At 38.4% G+C, this 17,429-nt stretch overlaps 1 protein-coding gene across 9 annotated transcripts in view; it reads left to right on the top strand.

Moving 5' to 3' along the window:
* The window catches only part of SETDB2 (SET domain bifurcated histone lysine methyltransferase 2), a 65,452-nt gene that overhangs the window by 35,550 nt on the left and 12,473 nt on the right, over window positions 1–17,429 (top strand). For 8 of the 9 annotated variants that reach the window (XM_017535904.2, XM_017535902.2, XM_017535901.2 and 5 more), the window contains 4 exons: window positions 10,133–10,696; window positions 14,154–14,270; window positions 14,884–15,053; window positions 16,994–17,219. In XM_017535904.2, coding sequence (XP_017391393.1) covers window positions 10,133–10,696; window positions 14,154–14,270; window positions 14,884–15,053; window positions 16,994–17,219 — 1,077 coding nt within the window. Of the gene's footprint in view, window positions 1–5,387; window positions 6,738–10,132; window positions 10,697–14,153; window positions 14,271–14,883; window positions 15,054–16,993; window positions 17,220–17,429 lie in introns of those variants that run through there. The other variant, XM_017535905.2, reaches the window with a different exon arrangement.

The following is a 17,429-nucleotide window of genomic DNA, read 5'->3' as shown; positions in this document are numbered from 1 at the left end:
TGTGTGTGTGTGTGTGTGTGTTTGTGTAGGTACATACATACCTACAGCCCCAGCCCCAGGCCTCAAGATTAGGCTGCACGTGGTGGTTCACACCTGTAATCCCGGCACTTTGGGAGGTTAAGGAGGGAGAAGCACTTGAGCCCAAGAATTCTAGACTAGCCTGGGCAACATGGCAAAACTCCATCTCTACAAAAAAAATAACAAAGATTAGCTGGGCATGGTGGCACATGCCTGTGGTCCCAGCTACTTGGGAGGTTGAGGTGTATCACCTGAGTCTGGAAGGTCAAGGCTACAGTGAGCATTGATTGTGTCCATGCACTCCAGCTTGGGTGACACAGTGAGACCCTATTTCAAAAAAAGATTATACAAACTATCAATGGCAAACCCTAGGATGAAATCTTGGGTCTAATAGGACACAGGCTTCAGGCTTTCAGTGTTTTTTGTGGGATTTTTTTTTTTTTTTTTTTTTTTTTGAGACAGCAGGGTCTCACTCTGTCTCTCAGGGTAGACTGCATTGGCACATAGTCACAGCTCACTATAGCCTTGACCCTCTAAGCTCAAGTGATCCTCCCACCTCACCCTCTCAAGTAGATGGGACCACAGGTACATACCACCTCACCTAGATAATTAAAAAAAATTTTTTTTGTAGATATGTGATCTCACTATGTTGCCCAGGCAGGTTGTAAACTCCTGGTCTCAAGCAATCCTCCCGCCTCAGCTTCCCAAGGTGATGGAATTACAGGTATGAGCCACCGTGCCCAGCCAGTATTTTATTCTTGAGTTGAACTGAATTTCCATTCCATATAAGTGAGTTTTGACATAGGTAAATGTAAAAACAAAAGTATTACTTCAGTGATAATTCTTTTAAAAGGATACCTACTTTTGTGATTTTAGGAAGTCTGAATGTGTTCTTTTTTTTTTTTTTTTTTTTTAATAATACTTTGGTTTGTCAAGAGTACACAGCTATTCAAGCTAGCTTAAGTAGTGGAATTTATTAGAGGTGTACGAGGTGTGCAGCTTTGGCCAGCGTATGGGATGACATTGGGCTTGTGGGCTTGTACCACTGCTTAAAGATATAGGTGTAAATTTAATCCATTATATATGGCTTTTTACATAACATGCACACAAACCCAAAAGACTATTTTTAAAAAAATACATATACACACATGTACCTACACATACATATACACATATATGTAAATAAAATTGGTCTTAAAGAACAGAAAATGTAACATACCAGGCCATATGGACACTAGAATTGGAACTGGAAAGTCGGTACCTAAGGTTAGGGTTGACCTACTCAACTCTACTTCTCTCCATCTGTTACCAGTAGGTTTCTTCTTTTCTCACATGACCAAACATAGCTGCTCCAGCTAAACTCTAACCTTCTAGTGCAAATGTTATCTCATGAGACATGTATATAGCTAATTTTTTTTTTTTTTTTTAATAGAGAGACAGGGTCTAGCCATGTTGCCCAGCCTGGTCTTGATCTCCTGGGCTCGATCAGTCCTGCCTCAGCCTCCCACAGTGCTGGGATTACAGGCGTGAGCCACCATACCCAACTATATTTTTTAATATCTTAATTTAAATTCTTTAAAGAGACAGTGTAAATAGCTCAGTATGTATATAAGTGCTAACATCTTTGAGTACACTGAAATTAATATACTTGCTTTTCAGAAGAGGATGACCAAAGAAGAGACTAAGCAAAATAACAAATTTACCTACTGCAGTCTTTAAGATGAATACATTTATGTTTTAAAATGTTTACGTTTATGTTAAGTTTACATTTATGTTTTAAAACGTCCTCTTAATGGTCATAGAAGATAGAATGACTTCTTAGTTAGCTTTCCCAAAAGCTAGATAATTAGTTGGCAGCCTCTAATCCGTGCTCCACCTTGATATTCAGGGTGACTAGTGGCAGAGCAATTGTCAAACCATATGCAAACTGAGAATTCCTTACCCAGAGGCTGGCATGCAGGTCCAGACAGCCGTGGATAACCATGCTTACTCCTTATCCTGTGTTTACCTCTAGCACTTTTAATCAATGACTAGGTTTACAATACTGTACATAGAATTGGTTTTATTTCTGGGCTTTTTTTTTTTTTTTTCTTTTCCCAGTAATGTATCTTAACACCTAAATAAAGTTAGCCTTCCTCTCTTCCTCTCCATAAAATTGGGATGAAATTAGGTTACTTTATACCTAAGACTTGTAAGTAGGGTGGGTTTTCCCTTCTATTTAGTAAAGTGAGGCACAGATAAGAAAATAATCTTTTCTATGGTTTATGCTAGTGTTTTATGTTTTTCTCCTTTTCTGTTTTCTTCTCTCCTCCTCCCATTCTTCCCTAACTCTTCTTAAATGTAAAACATGTATTTCTATCAGTGTTAATTTCTTAGTAACTAGAGTCTTACATCTCCTAGTTTTTATTTATTAGTCATAAGAATACTTTTAAGCTAGTTTGGCTTTCTTGAAATGTAAATTTCAAAGTACAAGTTTTACCAGCATATTTACTATTACAAATTTTAGTCCTAAGTAGCTATAATTGTATATTGTTCAGGAGTGGCTAACTTGGGGCTATATAGCTGTATTTTTGTGTCATATGAGGAAATTATGTAAAGGATGTTAAACTACTATTCAAATATTAGTTGTTATTTAAGAACTAAGGATAACCCAGATACTTTCTCTCTCACATATATCCTGAATTAATCCCTTCATATTCCAAGAAAAATTATTGAGTCATCTGCATCAATATTTCATGTTCCGCTTCCTCTCAAAAGCAAAACAGGAACCAAAAAATTCATAGCTGAGGCCATACACAGGTGCCCATGCCTGTAATGCTAGTACTTTGGGAGGCCAAGGCAGGCAGATCACTTGAGCTCAGGAGTTTGAGACCAGCCTGGGCAACATGGTGAAACCCCATCTCTACCAAAAATGCAAAAAATTAGCTGGGTGTGGTGATGCCCGTGGCCCCAGCTACTTGAGAGGCTGAGGTGGTCGGATTGCATGAGCCCAGGAGGCAGAGGTTGTGGGGAGCCAAGATTGTGCCACTACTCCAGCTTGGGTGACAGAGTAAGATCCTGTTGCAAAAAAAAAAAAAATTATAGGCAAAATGGGGGAATTAGATAACATTTACAAAATAATATACTACAGAATCCAATTTGAAACATATTTATTTGGTTAAGTCAAGTTGAAAAAAACAATAGAACAGTTTACTATAGCTATAAATCTCTAAGTATATAAGTAACTTCAGAGTGAGTAAGTGAGTAACCTATATCAAAACAAAGAACAAGGCCATGAGAGCCTAAGGAATGTATTCCAGTGAATTCTGAATGAAAGAAAATAAGGCATTTTTTTCTCAAGATAGACAAATAAATAGAATACCCAGAGTTGAGATTATACTATAATTCTCTATAAGAAAAAGTGATAAGAAGGAACTTGACACCTAACAACAGGGAACATGTAGGTTCCAAGGACCAGCTTTGAAAAACAAGATCGGGCCGGGCGCGGTGGCTCACGCCTATAATCCCAGCACTTTGGGAGGCCGAGGCGGGTGGATCACGAGGTCAAGAGATCGAGACCATCCTGGTCAACATGGTGAAACCCCGTCTCTACTAAAAATACAAAAAATTAGCTGGGCATGATGGTGCGTGCCTGTAATCCCAGCTACTGGGGAGGCTGAGGCAGGAGAATTGCTTGAACTCAGGAGGCGGAGTTTGCGGTGAGCCGAGATCGTGCCATTGCACTCCAGTCTGGGTAACAACAGTGAAACTCCGTCTAAAAAAAAAAAAAAAGAAAAGAAAAAGAAAAACAAGAAGATATTGGATACTAAAATAAATCAAGGGCCGGGTACAGTGGCTCACACTTACAATCCCAGCACTTTGGGAGGTCGAGGTGGGTGGATCACTTGGGGTCAGGAGTTCAAGACCAGTCTGGCTCACATGGCAAAACCCTGTATCTACTAAAAATATAAAAATTAGCTGGGCGTGGTGGCACAGACCTGTAATGCCAGCTACTTAGGAGGCTGAGGCAGGAGAATCGATTGAACCTGGGAGGTGGAAGTTGCAGTGAGCCGAGATCATGCCACTGCACTCCAGCCTGGGCAAGAGTGAGACTGTGTCTCAAAAATAATAACAATAATAATAAAATGAAATAAATCAAGGAATAAAAATAATTACTAAATTGGATTAGGCTAAGGAAGATAGAAGCTAAATGGGAAAGAAAAACAAAAGATGAGTTACAGAGTATATTTCTTACTAGCTATGTCCTTCCTAACATTATTCAAAAGTACTGGGTAGACTGAAGTTATTTAGGGGAAATATTACCTTCCCCTACCCCCTCACTTTTAATGCATTAGGCATTACTACATTGTAGTCCATGGATAGTGATGGATTTATGGTAATAATTTAGCTATATTCTTACCAATATTTTTTACTATCTTTTCAAGAAATTTGAAAGAGAATATGTAAAGGAATATGACATATTCACACCATCCAGAATTTAGAACTGTTAACAGTCTATTGTATGTACTTGCAGTGTCTTTTTAATTTAATTTTATTTTTTTGGAGACGGAGTCTTGCTCTATCATCCAGGGTGGAATGCAATGGCATGATCTCACCTCACTGCAACCTCTGCCTCCCGGGTTCAAGCAATTCTTCTTCATTAGCCTCCAGAGTAGCTGGGACTATGGGTGTGTACTGCCACACCTAGCTAATTTTTTGTATTTTAGTAAAGATGGGTTTCACCGTGTTCCAAACTCCTGAGCTCAGGCAGTCCTTCTGCCTCAGCCTCTCAAAGTGCTAGGATTACAGGCATGAGCCACTGTGCCCGACCTCAGTCTCTTTTTTAAAAAGAAAATAAAACATTATAGTACCTCTAAACTATATTCAGCTTCCCAGCATGACAGGTTTCTTTGCCCTCTCTACCTTTCTAGGAGCAATCACTATCAGTTATTTTTTAAATTTATAATTGACATAAACTTGTACATATTTATGGTAAACATTCAGTGCAGCTATACATTATATAATGATCAAATCAGGATAATTACCATATCTATCACTTTAAACATTTATCATTGTCTTTGTAGTGACAACACTCAAACCCTTCTAGCTATCTTGAAAAAAAACCAAAACACTACATTGTTATTTGCTATAGCTCCCACTGTGTAATAGAAGACCAAAACTTATTCTTCCTGCCTCATTTTTATTTTCTATTTTTTTTAGAGACAGAATATCACGCTGTCACCCAGGCTGGAGTTCAGTGGCATGGTCATAGCTCCCTGTAGCCTTGAATTCCTGTCACAATCATCCCACCTCAGCCTCCCCAGTAGCTAAGACACTATGCCAGACCTTTTTTTTTTTTTTTTTTTTTTGGTAGAGATAGGATCTTGCCATTTTGCCCAGGCTGGTCTGAAACTCCTAGGCGTAAACAGCCCTCCCGCCTCCTTCTCCCAAGTTGCTGGGATTACAGGCTTGAGTGTCTCTGCCTAGCCTAATCTTCCTCTCTAACTGTAACACTGACCAAGACTAACCTCTCTCAGTCCCCCATTCCCTCCTGCCCTCCCCACCCTCTGATAATCACCCTTCTACTGTCTACTTCTATGAAATCAACATTTTTAGATTCCAGATATGAGTGAGATGCTGCTGTGTTTGTCTTGCTGTGCCTGGCTTATTTCACTTAACGTTTGTCCTCCATGTTCATCCATTTACCAGGTTTATCCGTTGTTACTGCAAATGACAAAATTTCATTCTTATGGCTGAGTAGTAGTCATCGTTGTTGTCTGTATATGTATATGTGTGTGTATATAAATATATACACCACATTTTTATCCATTCATCTGTAGATGGGCATTTAGGTTGATTCCTGTGTTGGCTATTGTGAAAAATACTGCAATAAGCATGGGAGTGCAGTTGTCTTTTTGGTATACTGACTTCATATCCTTTGGATATGTACCCAGTGATGGGATTGCTGGATCATATGGTTGCTCTATTTTTAATTTTTTGAATTTCCATACTGTTTTCCATAATGGCTCTACTGATTTGCATTCCCACCAATAGTGTACAGATATACCTAAGAGATAATTGCAGATTTGGTTCTGGACCACTGCAATAAAGCAAATATCACAATAGAACAAGTCAGAAAAAGTTTTTGGTTTCCCAGTGCATGTAAAAGTTACATTTACACTATACTATAGTTTAGTAAGTGTACAGTACCATTATGTCTAGAAACACAGTGTATATACCTTAATTTATAAATACTTTATTGCTAAAAAAAATACAATCATCTGAGCCTTTAGCAACTCCTAGTCTCTGTGCTGGTAAAGAGTCTTGCCTTGATGTTGATGGCTACTGACTGATCAGGATGGTGCCTGCTGACTGCTGGGGTTACTATGATAGTTTCTTAAAGTAAGACAGCAATAAAGTTTGCCACATTGATTAACTCTTTCACGAGAGTTCCCTGTAGTATGCGATGCTGCTAATTGACAGCATTTTACCCACAATAGAACAGGTTTCAAAATTGGAGTCAGTTCTTTCAAAGCCTGTCACTGCTTTATCAACTAAATTTATGTAATGTTCTATTAGTACATCCTTTGTTGTCATTTCAGCAATGTCCACAGCATCTTCATGAGTAGATTCCATCTCAAGAAACCACTTTCTTTGCCCATCCATAAGAAGCAACTCCTCATCCGTTCAAGTTTTATCCTGAGATTGCAACAATTCAGTCAAATCTTCAGGCTCCACTTGTAATTCTAGTTTTTTCTATTTATATCACATCTGCAGTTACTGCCTCCACTGAGGTCTTAGGCCCCTCAAAGTCATTCGTGAGAGTTAGAATCACGAATTAAGGTTGATATTTTGACTTCCTCCCATGAATCACAAGTGCTGTCTAGAATGGTGAATCCTTTCCAAAAGGTTATTTACTTTCTATCTAAGGTTATTTACTCTCTATCACTATCTATGGCAGATAATATTAATAGCATTATGAAGTGTATTTCTTAAATAATAAGACTTGAAAGTCAAAATTACACCTTTGTCCACGGGCTGTAGAATGGATGTTTTGTTAATAGGCATAAGAACATTAATCTCCTTGTACATCTCTATCAGGGCTATTGGGTGACCAGGCCATCACGGCTCACTGCATCCTCGACTCCCCAGGCTCAGACAGTTCTCCCGCCTCAGCCTCCTGAGTAGCTGGGACTACAGGTGTGTACCACCACACCCCACTAATTTTTTGCTATTTTTAGTAGAGATGGGGTTTCTCCTTGTTGACCTGGCCAGTCTTGAACTCCTGGGCTTAAGTGATCCTCCCACCTCAGCCTCCCAAAATGTTGAGATTGCGGGCGTGGGCCACTGCTCCTGGTTAGTCTCTGTTTATAAGAAAATTATACTCTTATGTGTATTTTTGGAAATTTTATAAATAAAAAGTGTTTTAAATGTATGTTTCTCTTGACCTAGCAATTCCTCTTAAAGGAAGGTATCTTAAAATAATAATCAGGAATTTCGTCAAGGATTTATATATGAGGATGTTCAGTAAAGTAGTAACATAGAGACAAATTGGAAACAAACATTATTAATATTCAAAGATTTATAGGGCTGGTGTGGTCGCTCATACCTGTAATCCCAGCACTTTGGGAGGCCAAGGTGGGTGGATAGCTTGCAGTCAGGAGTTTGAGACCAGCCTGGACAACATGGAGAAACCCCATCTCTACTAAAAATACAAAAATTAGCTGGGCACAGTGGTGCACGCCTGTAATCTCAGCTACTTGGGAGGCTGAGGCGTGAGAATCACTTGAGCCTGGGAAACAGAGGTTGCAGTGAGCTGAGATCATGCCACTGCACTCCAGCCTGGGCAGTAGAGTGAGACTCTCTCTCAAAAAAAAAAAAAAAAGATTTATAAATAAATTACAGTACATCCTTTCACCTGTTAGACTCTGAAATCCAAAAGCATCAAGACCCACCTGATTGATGAAGCTCTGTGAAAACAGGCACTCTCACTTATTGCTGAAGGAGCTGACACAATGGAGAACAATTTGACAATATTAATGAAATAACTAACCCATTTGCCTTGTGACTTAGCACTCTCACTTCTGGGAATATGTTCTGCAACAATCGTGTATGAAATTGTTATTCATACAATAAGACTAATAAGTAATCTTATAATAAAGATTATTACAGTTAAATTACTTATTAAAAGATCACTGTATACATTTACTGTGTATGTTCTGAAAGATCACTGTATAAGCTAACTAGTCCACTATTGCGGGCTAGCCTATACTACATGCTATGGAAAAAAGTCCATTATTGCAGACTAGGTAATTAAATTGTGGGCTATACAAAGGATTACTATACAGTTGGAGAAAGGATAAGGAAGATCCATATCTGCACATACAGTACGGTAGCCACTAGCTACATGTGGCTGTTTAAATCTGAATTACATAAAATGTAAAAATTCAGTTTTTGGTCATGCTAGCTACATTTAAAAGTGCTCAGTAGCCACATGTGCCTACTGGCTACCATATTGGACAGCACAGATATAGACCATTTCTATCAATGGAGAAAGATTTTTTTGGACAGCACTGCTTTGTATAGTGTATTAGTCCATGTTCACACTGCTGATAAAGACATACCTGAGACGGGCAATTTACAACAGAAAGAGGTTTTGTACTCCAGCCTAGGTGACAGAGTGAGATCCTGTCTAAAAGAAGCAATACGTAACAGACATCTAAAGATAGAAAATACTATCTAAAACAAACTATAGTTCCACATAGCTGGGGAGGCCTCACACTCATGGTGGAAGGCAAGGAGGAGCAAGTCACATCCTACGTGGGTGGTGACAGGAAAAGAGCTTGTGCAGGGAAATTCCCCCTTACATTACCATCAGATCTCTCGAGAGTTATTCACTATCACGAGAACAGCGCAGGAAAGACCTGCCCTCATGATTTAATTACCTCTCACCAGGTCCCTCCCACAACGCATGGGAATTCAAGATGAGATTTGGGTAGGGACACAGCCAAACCATATCATATAGCAAATACAGAACATCTCTAAAATAAATACCTGTATTATAATATATAACAGATACCTAAAGATAGAAAATACTATGTAAACAAAACTCAGTTTTCTTGTGAAAGTTTAAAACTGATTTCCAAACACATGGAAGCTTTTCACATATTTTTTTCTTTTTTTTAGACAGGATCTCACTCTGTCACCCAGGCTAGAATAGTGGTGTGATCATGGTTCACTGTAGCCTCAACCTCCCAAATACAACAGATCCTCCCACCTCAGCCCCTGAAGTAGCTGGGACCACAGGCATGCACCACCACACCTTACTCATTTTGTTTATTTTTTGTAGGTATGAGATTTCTCTGTGATGCCCAGGCTGGTCTTGAGCTCCTGAGTTCAAGCAATCCTTCCCTCTTGGTCTCTCAAAGTGCTGGGATTACAGTTGTGAGGCATCACACCCTGCTGATTTTTTTTTTTAATTAAAATCAATAACTACCCCATTTTCTCCTGTCAGTTTGCCATTTTTTTCAGATGTATTAATATGATTGCCAGGTAGATTACATATTCTGGAAATAATTCAGTTGGTACAATTGTTGAAGGCAAACAGTATAAAGGATTCTTGATGAACTCATAAGTTTTCAGCCAGCCTTTCTTGATCCCAGCCTGCGTGAAGAAGTAACCTTCTTCAGTGCTTGATTGATTGCATGTTCTAAATGAACTCTAAATTTGCTAGGTGCTATGAAATACCTAACCAAAAGTTACAGCTGTAATCATACTTCCTGAAGTATTCTGAAATTAGGTATAAGGCAGACCTGGTGCGTGCCTGTGCCAGCTATTTGGGAAGCTAAGGCAGGAGGATCACTTGGGGACAAGAATTCAAGGCTGCTGTGTGCTATGATCACAACTGTGAATATTCACCACAGCCTGGGCAACATAGCAAGGCCCCATCTCTGAGAAAAGTTTTAAAAATAAATTAGGTATAATCTCTGTATGGCTGCAGAACATCTTAAAATGTGTATCTTAGAGTCTGGCTTATTTTAATATTGTCTAAAAAGATGATAGGAAATAATTATAGTTTTTTTTTTAATGGGGAATTGAACTATAAATTTGAGATACTAATAATTTATTTTAACAGATCAACAGAAAATAAGAAAATTATCTCTCTGGAAGATAAAGTTGTAGACTTTAGAGAAAAAGACTCATCTTTGAATTTATCTTATCAAAGTCATGACTGCTCTGGTGCTTGTCTGATGAAAACGCCACTCACCTTGAAGGGAGAAAACCCTCTGCAGCTGCCAATCAAATGTCACTTCCAAAGACGACATGCAAAGACAAACTCTCATTCTTCAGCACTCCATGTGAGTTATAAAACCCCTTGTGGAAGGAGTCTACGAAACGTGGAGGAAGTTTTTCGTTACCTGCTTGAGACAGAGTGTAACTTTTTATTTACAGATAACTTTTCTTTCAATACCTATGTTCAGTTGGCTCGGAATTACCCAAAGCAAGAAGAAGTTGTTTCTAATGTGGATATTAGCAATGGAGTGGAATCAGTGCCCATTTCTTTCTGTAATGAAATTGACAGTAGAAAGCCCCCACAGTTTAAGTACAGAAGGACCGTGTGGCCTCGAGCTTATTATCTAACCAACTTTTCCAGCATGTTTACTGATTCCTGTGACTGCTCTGAGGGCTGCATAGACATGTGAGTAGAAAAAAATGGCATTTCAAAAAATCTTCTGAATGTAAGGACACTTGTTAAGAAGTCTTGCTATGTATAAATTTGTTTGTCTAAAACCTGTTCAAGAGTCTACAGTGAGTCTGGGCATGGTGGCCAACACATGTAATCCCAGCGCTTTGGGAGGCCAAAGTGGGAGGCTAGCTTGAGCCCAGGAGTTTGAGACCATCTTGGGCAATATGACAAAACCCCATCTTTACAAAAAACTTAAAACTTAGCTGGGTATAGTGGCATACACGTATAGTCCCAGCTACTGTGGAGGCTGGGTAGGAGGTCTGCTTGAGCCCAGGAGATCAAGGATGCAGTGAGCTGTGATCACACACTGTACCAGAGGCCTGAACAACAGAGCAAGACCCTGTGTCAAAAAAAAAAAAAGTCTACAATGGAAAAATTAGCTCTCTCACTAGCAGTAGGAAAAAAAAAAACAAAACCCTGTAATTGTTTGCCAAATACGGTAATTTGAAACTTATTTCTTCCAAGGATGCATATTTCCTTTAATCTAGTACTAATACATTAAAGGATCATCAATAGCATTACAACAAATGATATTTAACAGTGTCAGACACTGTGACAAGTACTTTACATTCATTTTCTTAATCTTCACAAAAACCCAGAGGTAGATAGTATCTCAGTGTTACACATGAGGAAGTTGAGCCTCAGAGAAGTCAACGTGGAAAGGTCATAGGACAAATTGTAGAGACAGAAATTGAACCCGTGTTCTTAACTGCTGGATTATATGTTGTATTTTACTTTTAAAAATTGCTGGTGATGCTTATAACTAGTATTTTTTTTAATCATAGTATGGTTTTAACATTCCATTAAAAAATGAAAATGTTCTAATACATTAAGACTTTGAAAAACATTTTAAGGCTGTGTAGTACACATATTTATAGGTATACAGATGTAGAGTAGCACTGCATTATATGTACATTGAATTTAATGCAAATTTAGCTACCTATATTAGGCAAAAAATAAAAGAATGATAAATAATTTAAATAGTACAGGTAATAGTTTTCACCATCCTCTCTATTAATTGGAGTGTAAGACGAGAGCTGTATCTACTGTTACCTCAGTTTGGCTCAGTTCCTTGAGGCCTCTCATAGAGAAAACCTCTCACTGTACTGTTTTATTCTGTTTTAAAACATGTATTTTATTTTGTAAAGATTGCCTCTAAATGTAACCCAACTACTTTATCTGGGCACTGGGCTCTCCAGAGGAAAAGAAACAGGTACCTGCACAAGACTGGGAACTAGGCTAGTATCTCACAGGGCCTGGAACTGTATTAATGAAAACCTTGTTAACAGCTGTAAAACGAATAGAGTCAGAGCCAAAGCGGTGGAGAAAGCATCCAACATAGAGCTGCACACAGGACTAAACCCCACAGAAGGTATGATTTCAAACGAACATTTAAAGCACAAAAAGATATTAGGACCATGAAGGCAGCATGAGACCTGACAAGTAGGGAGAATTCACACTTCAAGAGTCAAAGATAAATGTCAAATCTGATTGAAAGAGACTTTAAAACAGGTATAATTAAACTGTCCCAAGAGGCTGGACACCGTGGCTCGTGGCTGTAATCCTAGCACTTTGGGAAGCTGAGGTAGGAACATCATTTGAGCCCAGGAGTTCGAGACCAGCTCAGGCAACCTAGTGAAACCCCATCTCTACAGAAATACAAAAATTAGCCTGATGTGTTGGGATGCACTTGTAGTCCCAGCTACTCAAGAGTCTGAGGGTGGGAGGATCACCTGAGTCCAGGGAGGTCGCGGCTACAGTAAGCCAAGATTGTGCCACCACACTCCAGCCTGGGCAACAGAGTGAGGCCCCCTTCTCCAAAAATAAAAACTATTAAATAACTTAATTATATATAAAGTGAGCAATACCTAATCCTGTAGAAAAAAGGAATTAACCAGATTTGTATATAGCATGGATGGGTCTCAAAAACATTATATTGAACAGAAATAGCAAGTTATAGAATAATACCTATAGCAATTTTTTTATGAAAATGCACAATGTTGTTTGTAGATATATATGTATATAAAGCATAAAAGACGCCACAGTAAATCTCTTAAGAGTTTAGTTATATCAGTAATGTTCTACTTTTTAACTTTTCTTAAGAAGACTATGTATACGTGGTGTATATACAGTATGTATATTTTAAACTGTGTACATAGGAAAAAGAACTAGACAAAATGCTGACAACTAATTCTGGATGGTGGAAATATGGGTATTTATTATCTGTATTTTTCTGTACTTTTTAAACTTTGCATACAAAATCACATGGGAAAAAATAGCTATAGATTTTTACATTTGTAAACAGAATCCAAAGTAATGAATTTGCCGGGCGCGGCGGCTCAAGCCTGTAATCCCAGCACTTTGGGAGGCCGAAGCGGGTGGATCACGAGGTCAAGAGATTGAGACCATCCTGGTCAACATGGTGAAACCCCGTCTCTACTAAAAATATAAAACATTAGCTGGGCATGGTGGCGCGTGCCTGTAATCCCAGCTACTCAGGAGGTTGAGGCAGGAGAATTGCCTGAATCCAGGAGGCGGAGGTTGTGGTGAGCCAAGATTGCGCCATTGCACTCCAGCCTGGGTAACAAGAGCAAAACTCTGTCACACACACACACACACACACAAAATTAATGAATTTGTTGATTTTTCTTGTTGTTGTTCTTTTCTCTTACAAATGGCAGCCACCATTCTGACATGTATTAATTAATACAGAAAATATAGAAAATTTTAGAGGAAAAGACCTTAAAGTCACTTGTTCAGCAAAGAAGACTAAGATCCAGAGATTTTAACCAGCTCACCCATAGTCACATATCTAGTTATACAGCTAGAGTCCCGAAGTTCCTTACTCTATATGGAATTATGGATCCCTGTCAAGTTAGTTAATCATCTGAATAGAGGGGAGAGTTTTGTGGTTGCAAGTTTCCTGCCTCGCAACAGTATGAAAAAAAGGATTCTATAATAGTAGCCAGATACCCAGTATCAATTTCCCCAATCTGTTTTTGTGTCACTGGAGTGAGAGAGAACTTAAGATATCTGCAAAACTACATCCTTAAAAATTTGACATATTTTATCCATTGTAAAAGAGCAGAACTAGCAGAATTCTCACAAACAAGCTTCTGCGCTGAACAGGGAAATGAAAGGAATTGATTTTGAAAAGCTAAACTCATATAGTTTATTTATTTCATGAGCAAATAGAGATGTAGTGCAGTTATAATTATTTACGAACTTTTGATAGTATTGTCTTTCAAAGAGATCTGTTTAGGGAAAAAGTTCATAGTGTTCATGAGCCAAACAACTATTCCAAATGCTATTACATCTTTTAGTACATCATTTATGCTTTTATCAAGACAGTCTCTTGACTTAACTTGGTGCTTTTTCATTCTTTCTCCATCCATTGCCTTCCTTTTAGAACAAAATGTGCATGTCTTCAACTGACAGCAAGGAATGCGAAAACTTCCCCCTTGTCAAGTGATAAAATAACCACTGGATATAAATATAAAAGACTACAGAGACAGATACCTACTGGGTAAGGTACCTTGATGATTTGTTGCAGGGTGTGTATATCTTTGAAGGTGGGTACTTTTTACTGTGGTCTGAAATCTTATAGATGTTGTTAAATCTGGTTTAATTTGGTTCTAATACCAAAAATTCAAATTATTAAGGAATAAAAACCTGTATATTTTTCATAGAAATGGTAGTCAGAGACTACATGTACATCATACAGAGTGTACTCGAACACTCACCTGCTTTGAGTCTGGCTTTTAACCCTCTAGGATCAGCCTACTTTGGGTAGCCATTTTTGCATTTAAAAATACACTGTCTAGAACTTATTGGAGAATTGGGAATTTTCAACCTTTCAAGGTACTGACTCAATCACAAAGCAGCTCTATGAGGTAGGTATTATCATATAACCCCCATTTTAAAAATGCAAAGTTAAAGCACAAAGAGGTTAAATAACTCATCCAAGGTCATACAGCTAGTAAATGTGGAAGCTGTGATGGGTACCCAGGCACTATACCTCTAAGAGCTTTCACATTTAGCCTGCTTCCCTCAGTAGTTATCAGTACCAGTAAGTGGAAATAAACTGCTTTTTGCTCTTTAGGGTGTCTGATTTTCTCTTTTGCATATTTTGTTGACAGCATTTATGAATGCAGCCTGTTGTGCAAATGTAATCGACGATTATGTCAAAACCGAGTCGTCCAACATGGTCCTCAAGTGAGGCTACAGGTGTTCAAAACTGAGAAGAAGGGTTGGGGGGTACGCTGCCTGGATGACATTGACAGAGGGACATTTGTTTGCATTTATTCAGGTAAAGCAAAGGTTTATTTTCAAATTATTCCAGAGTAGAATCTACCTTTCTGAATATCCATTTTCCTAGCCACGGCCATTGAGAGCTTACAGCAAGGTAAAGAGTAACAATATCTAAGAGGAACATCAGAGGAAGGCAAGTGAACTGGGAACTTGAGCATTCTGAGATACCTTAGGAGGTACCACATGTTTAAGAAAAGAAATGTTCAGAGATGAAACTTGGGTAATTGTGTGAGGTCCTGTTTTTTACAAGGCACATTTGTTTTGTCTGCCTGGCTACAGGTGCTTTGGGGTAAGGGTAGAAAACTTTTTAAAAGTAAAAAAAAATTAAATGCCTGACTTGCCAAGGTAAAGATTCCCTGTCAAAGACTTCCTTATTCAATGTTTTATGCTATTATTAGAATTTAACAAGTTAATGTGATACCTGCATGTTATAATTCAGTCAGTGATTTTAGGCAACTCACTCTATTTGGGGGACTGCAGAGAGTTGTCCGTGCTGCAGAGCAAAACTTCCCAAGCAGTATGTTACAGTTGTGCAATTACTGATTGTTTAGGGCCACAGCCCCAGGACCAAACACATCAGTCTTCAGTAGTCTTAGGCATTTACCTCCAGGCAAATGCCTAAAACTATGCAGCAAAAACCTTATTTTCTGTGCACATCCTTATGTGAGAAAGTTAGGGAAACACAGCTTTAGAGCCAGTCTAAAGGGATTGTCCTTAACTTATTCTCGGCAGCTAGGCAGCAGGAAACATAACAACCAGGTTCTGAAATTCCTTATCTGAAAAATCAGGTTTATCTGTTTACATGACCAAGTGCTTAAAAAAGAAGAGAGGCTGGGCGCGGTGGCTCACGCCTGTAATCCCAGCACTTTGGGAGGCCGAGGCGGGTGGATCACAAGGTCAAGAGATCGAGACCATCCTGGTCAACGTGGTGAAACCCCATCTCTACTAAAAATACAAAAAAAATTAGCTGGGCATGGTGGTGCGTACCTGTAATCCCAGCTACTCGGGAGGCTGAGGCAGGAGAATTGCCTGAACCCAGGAGGCGGAGGTTGCGGTGAGCCGAGATTGCGCCATTGTACTCCAGCCTGGGTAACAAGAGCGAAACTCTGTCTCAAAAAAAAAAAAAAAAGAGAAAAATTTCAGGTTCATGTCAGGGAGAACAAGAAGCTTGCAGAGTTATGTGAATTCAGAGTAGTCACACTTATGGATCCCTGCTACTCCCCACTTATAGATCCGCATTCTGCACAGCCTGCCTAGACATTCATCTCTCATACTTCTCAAAATAACTCTTGGATGAAAGCTACCTATAAAATGCCAAGTGGTGTCTAGGAAGTATCATTGGTTTTATCTGTGTTGTTAGAAAATGTACATAAGCTATGTCTTTGATCTAAGGATAGGTAAGAATATCCTGCTATTAATTTTGACTTGGCAACTATAATATTGAATACCTTGAAAGAAAATGCATAAACTTTTAAGATTTTTGTGTTACGCAAGACTTAATATGACAATGCTAAGTGCATATCACCACAGATTTAAATAGGTACTTTTTTGGTTAGAAAGTGTAAGTTTCAGATGATAAAGCCTTTTTAACTAGACACAAAAGCTACAATTTTATGACTAGAGATCATCTCTCTAATTTTCTAGAGTACTTTCTGATCCATATCTTTGTTTTGTATTATTGTAGTTAAACCTCTTTTGTGTTATACCAAAACAGACAGATGGTTTTTTTAGATCCTCTATTTTTAATATACTGGAATATAAGAAATACCACATTGGTCTTTGTCTTACAGCAGTCTTGTAGGATGAGTTAATGTGTTTCTCTTCGTTGTAGAAAGTATGGGTTCTTTAGTTATGGAGTAAAAATAGAGGTGTCCATTTGTTGTTAGCAATTATATTCTCTTCTGTCTTGTTCAAACTCTTGAACATTTTTCCTTTTAGGAAGATTACTAAGCAGAGCTAACACTGAGAAACCTAATGGTATTGATGAAAACAGGAGAGATGAGAATACTGTGAAAAATGTATTTTCAAAAAAGAGGAAATTAGAAGTTGCATGTTCGGATTGTGAAGTTGAAGTTATCCCATTAGAACTGGAAACACATCCTAAAAGTGCTAAAACTGAGAAGTATTCACCAAAGTTCAGTAATAATCCCAAGGAGTTTACTATGTAAGTAATAGCTGAGGAACCCATAGTAAATCTAAATTATTATGGATTGATTGGTTCTTTTTCCTTCCCCTCNCTTTTCATTGTCAAAACATCCAAGAGCTGGGTGTTGTGCTCTGCAGATAAAGACAATACCTTGCTCTTCTTCCTTTTCACAAACAGGATTACATTTGTATTTATCATCTTGCTTTAAAGTTGTTAAGTCTAACACTT

Source organism: Cebus imitator, unplaced genomic scaffold, assembly GCF_001604975.1.
Source record: "Cebus imitator isolate Cc_AM_T3 unplaced genomic scaffold, Cebus_imitator-1.0 Scaffold94, whole genome shotgun sequence".
NCBI classification, from domain to species: domain Eukaryota; kingdom Metazoa; phylum Chordata; class Mammalia; order Primates; family Cebidae; genus Cebus; species Cebus imitator.
The sequence above is the reverse complement of the archived record's forward strand: the minus strand, read 5'-3'. Positions and strand labels throughout refer to the sequence as shown.